Here is a 6,000-nt window from a genome sequence, read left to right on the forward strand (position 1 = left end):
TCATGCAACATGGGTGACTCTCATAAGCACTTTGCCAATTGACAAACAGGTTTGAATACATATAAATATATGAAGTGCTAGTTAGTGGTTTAAAGATGGCAAGTGGTAATGGCTAAGGGCAGAAATGTTTGATTGCAAAGGGGCATGACACAAAATACATCATGCTTACAGTAATGCTTAAATAAATTCATATATTTCCAAAACTAAAATTTTATGTACATTATTATTTAATAAGTTGATGGTCTGTTTAAGTGTGCCACTTGCCGGGCGTGGTGGCGCACGCCTTTAATCCCAGCACTTGGGAGGCAGAGGCAGGTGGATCGATGTGAGTTCGAGGCCAGCCTGGTCTACAAAGGGAGTCTAGGACAGCCAAGGCTACACAGAAAAAACCCCCGTCTCAAAAACAAAACAAAACAAAAGGAAGAGTGTGCCACTTGCATGCCTCAGACCTGAAGAGGTCAAAAGAGGTTGTCACACTCCCCAGGACTGGAGTTAGACAGTCAAAACGCTACCATGTGGGTGCTGGGTCCTCTGGAAGAGCAACAAGTGCTCTTAACCACTGAGGCATCTCTTCAGCCCCGATTAAAATCTTTGTGATTTGTATTTTGCTAACATCTGTGTTATGCTAATTCTGTATTTATACCATAATGATGGGATCTGAAGCGTTTTAATGTATTTTTAAGTATTTTCTAATATTAGAAGTTGAAGTAAAAGGTAATTTTAAAAAATATTTGAAAAGCTTTACTCTGGCCAGGGGTGATGGCACATTCCTTTAATCCCAGAACTTGGTAGAACTGAGTTCAAAGTTACCCTGGTTTGAGACCCTATCTCAAAAAACCAAAACCAATTGTGTACCAGATATCTAGGTGGTAAATACAAAATTAGAACACCTTTAAAGAACACATCATATAATTGCCTTACTAATTTGCATATTTTCACTTCATAAGGTTGTTGAGTTTAAATTAATGTTCTTAATATATATAAGAACAGGGCCATAATAAGCACTTACTGTTGGCCATTACTATCATTAAAACTAAATTTAAACCTCTCTTTTTAAGTACTAGCTGAGGGAAATATATGATGTAAACTGGTTCTGTAAACAGTAAAATCCCAAGCTTCCTTTTTATAAGGGATCTATTTATTAAGGACTGTAGCACTGCAGAAGAATGAAGACGCAATCCCCAGCACCATAAGAAAAAGACAAACCCATCCCCAAGGTAAGAATGCTGAGAACAACTGCATATATTAGTCCTTGAACACAGTAGAGAAGAACACTGGACATACTTGAGAAAGTTGGCTGGCTTCTTAAAAAAATCACTTTCAATGCTAAATTCTTTAAGGATATTCTATTAATGCAACTGAATAACTGCGTCATACTATGTAACCCCTCCCCCTAAAATATGTGTTTGGTTTATGTAGGCAAACAATACTCCATGTTATATTTATTTCAATTAGATATCCCTGCTCTGCTTATACAGGATTGAGTACATTAAGCTCCATAGAGTCAGCACCAGCGCAAGCGAGGGGTGGATGGGCTCTGGGCGGACTCTGCCTCACAGAGGAAAAGCAACTGACCACGGGCAGAGGAGACCCTAAGCAGCCGAGGGAAATGTCTTCTGTGTGCCAGGAGAAGCACAAGAAGGCCCTGGGCGCCAGGGTTCTCTAACAGTGCTCAGCGCGGACACCATGGCCGCTGCTGAAGAAAAGAGACAGTGGCAGACATGGCAAAGGCTGAGATGGAAGCCTACATTCCCACCACCACCACCAAAGGGGAGACAGCAAAAAGAAGGTCAAGGACTCCAAAGCACCCTGTACACAACTCACCCCTTTAAAAGAAAAAAAATGAAAATGGAAGGCTGTGTCAGATTTAAACAGTACAGTGTCTTCTTTGGTACAGTTAACACACTACCGAATATTTGCTTAGATAGCCCTGTGCTGCAGATATTTTAAATAGCTACTACCCTTGCCTTGCACAGTTGGGGATTATACAGTGGCATAGAAATCTAAAACATGTCCTAGTTGACGCACAGCACGAAGTGGTTATCTATGGTGATGGTAGTTTTTTTGGTTTGTTTTTGTTTTCAGTTGTCTCTGATGTAGTTCATGCAAAGATAATAGTTCTGTTAACTGAATACCACTCTAAGTGCAAAAAAAAAAAATGTGCAGCTGTTTTGCTCACATATTCTGAATGCTTTTAAGTAAATATTGTATTTATTAAAAAAATAAACACAGATGCTCAGGAGATTTAAATCATCTTAAGAAAAAATTTCATTATAAACTATACATGTCATTATAAACTCTTCACATGTCTAGAACATACCATTTTTTCTTCATATGTAGGGTCTGGTTCTTGGATTTCTTTTTGCTTTCCAGGTGATGCATCATCAAATACCTCCTAATAGGAAAGGAAAATTGTTTATGGATTGTCAACTCACTATCATACATTGATATCTCTTAAAAAAAAGAAAAGAAAAAGCATTCTAAATAGTGTACTCTTGCTCCTAACTCCCTAGGAATTTAACGGCTATCACATAACCTGACATGACCCCTGTAGGAATAGTATAAAATACCATGGGGATAATTACTTTTCCCAATTATAAAATGTACAACTGTTACTGTGATAAAAAAATATTAAAAATATTATCAACAACACCCTAAGGCAAAATTACTTTCTAAATAAGCCAATGGGCAAGTCTATCTTTTCAAAATACTCTTTTTAATCATAAAATTCCACCTGACTACTGTGCTATTTTATACAAATGCACGCATGGAAGGCAGCATTAGTCACTAATTTCCACTATTTAGGACACTGCCCCAAAAGAAGCTTAAATTATATATATCCTCAGTCTGGCTCCTAGTTAGTAATAAATATGCTATTCTTAAAAATGAATTCATTTTGACATTCAAATGCCACAAGGAAAACGACAAAACCTTCAACTCCAATTACAAAATACCTGCCGGCACACATTCAAGGAAAAGCACACTCTACAATAATGTGTTTTCCAACTGCAGATACTATTTCTTCTGTAATTCAATTTCCATTTTCCAACTTCAAAACATATCTAAGGGTATCAGATACATTAGGCAAGCATATTCTCAACTCAAACCTAATTCTGATTCTAAAGTCAGCTAAGACAATGAAAAGCAGACTGAAGATAACTGTCTTGGAATGGTGGTGCACGCCTTTAATCCCAGCACTTGGGAGGCAGAGGCAGGCCAGCCTGGTCTATAGAGGGAGTTCCGGGACAGCTACAGCTATGTAGAGAAACCCTGTCTCAAAAAAACCAAATAAACAAACAAAAACTATGATATAAACAGAAAGAAAATGAGTGAAGAATGAGATTGAAAAAAAGAGAAATTATTAATATTCCTATACTGAGAAGACTCAGTTTTCTCTTCTGGTTAATGAAAATACCACTTAATTTTATACCATAGGTGTTTTCATTCATGCTTATATTTAAATTTCATCTTAACTGAAAAACAGCAACTCAAAAATAAAAGAATTACATGTGGGTTTAACATTCTCATCTTTAGGACACATAAACAGAATTATAACCCATAGGTAAAATGTGACTCCCAAGTTTTCACAGCAAGCAGAATCTGCAAAGCTCTCTGCAGTGAACTGTGCATTTATACATAATTCCTTCAGTGTCACTGGTGTCCAGACTCCTCTATACCATGGAGCGGGAATCTAAGAATCCAAGTTAAACAGCTCAACACACTACTTACCTGGAGTGGAGGCATCTGCATTCACTTCAAATTGGTGCATTACACTAACACTTCCGCTCCCCACTAGTAGGTATTTCAAAGACTACTAACATGCTATCTCACCCAAGCAGCCCAATAAAAGTGATGCAGACTGCACCATCGGTTGCCTTACAGCGTAAATTCTCCACTCAAGTTTTTTTTTTTCTTTTTATAGTATTACTTCCCATGTGAGAATTAAAACTCTCCGAAATCTTCAGACTGGAACTACAGAATACCTCAAAACAAGACCAAGGCCAAGAATAAAAATTGGAAGCAATAATTTTGTTCCCAGGCAACTTAAAAGCCCGGGAGCATATCCGAGAGACCTGCCTGGCAGCTCCCCCATTTTCCACCCTCTCCCCGCCTTCCTGTACTATTGTCATCATCATCTGGTTCACTCGAGCCCCAGAAGGGGGTTCAACAAGCAAATCGTCTGAATGGCTAAAAGCCCATCATCCTCCCCTGATGCTCCCATTCATTCATTTCTCCATCCGTACGCCCCTAATGAGATGGGGATCCGGGACAGGTGCTGCAGCTGTCACGCTCGCTTCCCCTCCCGGTGGAAGCAGGGCCCGGGAGGGGGGGGCCCTCCGCCCTCACTGCACAGAAGCAGCTGCGCCCCGCTTATCCCCACTGCGCACTCGGCCCTCCAGCTCTCGCCATTGTTTCTGCCCAGAACAGACAGATGCCGCCCCCGCCGGCACCGGGATGAGGCACTGGGGGGACGCAGGTCCCCAGCTGCGACGCTGGGCCACGTCGCCCCCGGCCCCGTGAACCCCACTCCGGTGGGGGCGCATCTCCCTCGCCCTCCCCCAAAGTTTGATGCAAACTAAAACCTAGATCCGGGTTGGGGAGAGGAACTGAGCGGGTTCTGGGGGGTCTGGGGTGGGGGAAGTCTAGCGATCGATGGGGGAAACGGGTCCCCTCGCCCACAGTAATGAGGAACATGTGTTTCGTAAGAGCGCCCCGCGCGACCAGCCCGGGCTGGCTAAACGGAGGGAAAACGGAAAAGGTGAAGCGCCGGCGCCGCGCCAGCCGAGCATACGCCTCCCTCCCCCGCGGCCCCGGGGCGCGCTCACCTCCATCTCGCCGTCCGCGGGGCCCGCGCCCGCCGCACACGGCTCCGCGCCGCCCTCGGGGCCGCCTTTGTTGCCGCTGCTGCTGCTGCTGCTGCTGCTCCCGCCGGCGCCCGCCGCCGCCGCCGCCGCCACCGCCGAGGGCTTGGAAGAAGGCGCGCTCTCGGGAGGCGGGGGCGGCGGAGGCTCGGCCGCGGACGACATGTTCCGGCTGCGTCACCCGCCGCGGCCACGGGCCGGCGCGGCGCGGCGGAGGGAAGCGGCCTGGGCCTGCGCGGCTCCGGCGTCCGGGGACCCCGCCCGGGGAAGCGAGACCCGCCCGGGAGCTCTCACGCGCAGCGGCTCCGCCACCGACCCGAGCCGGCCCAGCCGCGGCGCTCGCTGCTCGCCGTCCTCTTCCGCGGGACTCCGCTCCCCTTCCACCCGGCGTTTACCTCACGGCGGGAAATCACGTCGGCGAGGGTGGGCGGGGCCGGCGGGGTCACGGAGGTCAGGGAGGGCGGGCCCGACTCCGAGGAGGCGGAGGGCTGAGGGAAAGGGAAAGGAAAGCGAAAGGCACTCTCAGAGGCCTGCCGGCGCCTTCTCCACTCCGCGAGTGGGTTATCTTCCTCAGCCAACCAGGACGGCTACCTACGCCACCCGCTCTCAACCCTCGCGAGATCGCTAGTTCCGCCCTCCTCCCCTATCACCCCCGCCTCTCCGGGTCGCGAGGGCGCATGCGCAAAATCCTCCCCGGCCCCGCCTCCTCCAGGCCTCTGAATGGCTGTGGAGGGAGAGTAGGCGGGGCCTCGAAGAAGCGCGTCGGCGTGGGTTTGCGCGACGCGAACTGCTCTCCCGCCGCGCCAGAGAGGTTTGTCTGGGAACAGCTAAGGCGACCCTGCCACCTTCGCTCACGGGCGTGACATTAAGGTTTCCTCAAGTGACGTCGGACGACTGAGGAAAAAGGAAAAAAGATCACCTCAGATTTAAACTCTGCGTGTTCGCTACGTCAGTCAGCTCCCCTGAGAAGAGTTCGATCCGGGGCGTTTAAGGACTTGCAGGTGCCCTGTGAGAACGTGAATGGCGACAAGTGACGACAATGGTGGCGTGTTGTTTTCCACCTGCATCAAAGGAAAACGCACGCTGTCCCCTTAAGTGTGGGTGCGCACGCCTTACGATCTCAGCCCCGGGAGGCAGA

The 6,000-nt window shown here is 47.2% G+C and overlaps 1 protein-coding gene across 1 annotated transcript in view; it reads right to left on the minus strand.

Annotated features, from left to right (window-relative positions):
- The window catches only part of Smarca5 (SWI/SNF related, matrix associated, actin dependent regulator of chromatin, subfamily a, member 5), a 37,553-nt gene extending 32,499 nt beyond the window's left edge, over positions 1-5,054 (minus strand). The window contains exons 1-2 of the mRNA XM_051169276.1: positions 4,827-5,054; positions 2,321-2,395 (exon numbers count right to left, since the gene is read on the minus strand). Coding sequence (XP_051025233.1) covers positions 2,321-2,395; positions 4,827-5,027 — 276 coding nt within the window. The 5' untranslated portion in view covers positions 5,028-5,054. The remainder of the gene's footprint in view (positions 1-2,320; positions 2,396-4,826) is intronic.
- Positions 5,055-6,000: the final 946 nt, after the last annotated feature.

This window comes from Acomys russatus, chromosome 26, assembly GCF_903995435.1.
Source record: "Acomys russatus chromosome 26, mAcoRus1.1, whole genome shotgun sequence".
Lineage (NCBI taxonomy): Eukaryota > Metazoa > Chordata > Mammalia > Rodentia > Muridae > Acomys > Acomys russatus.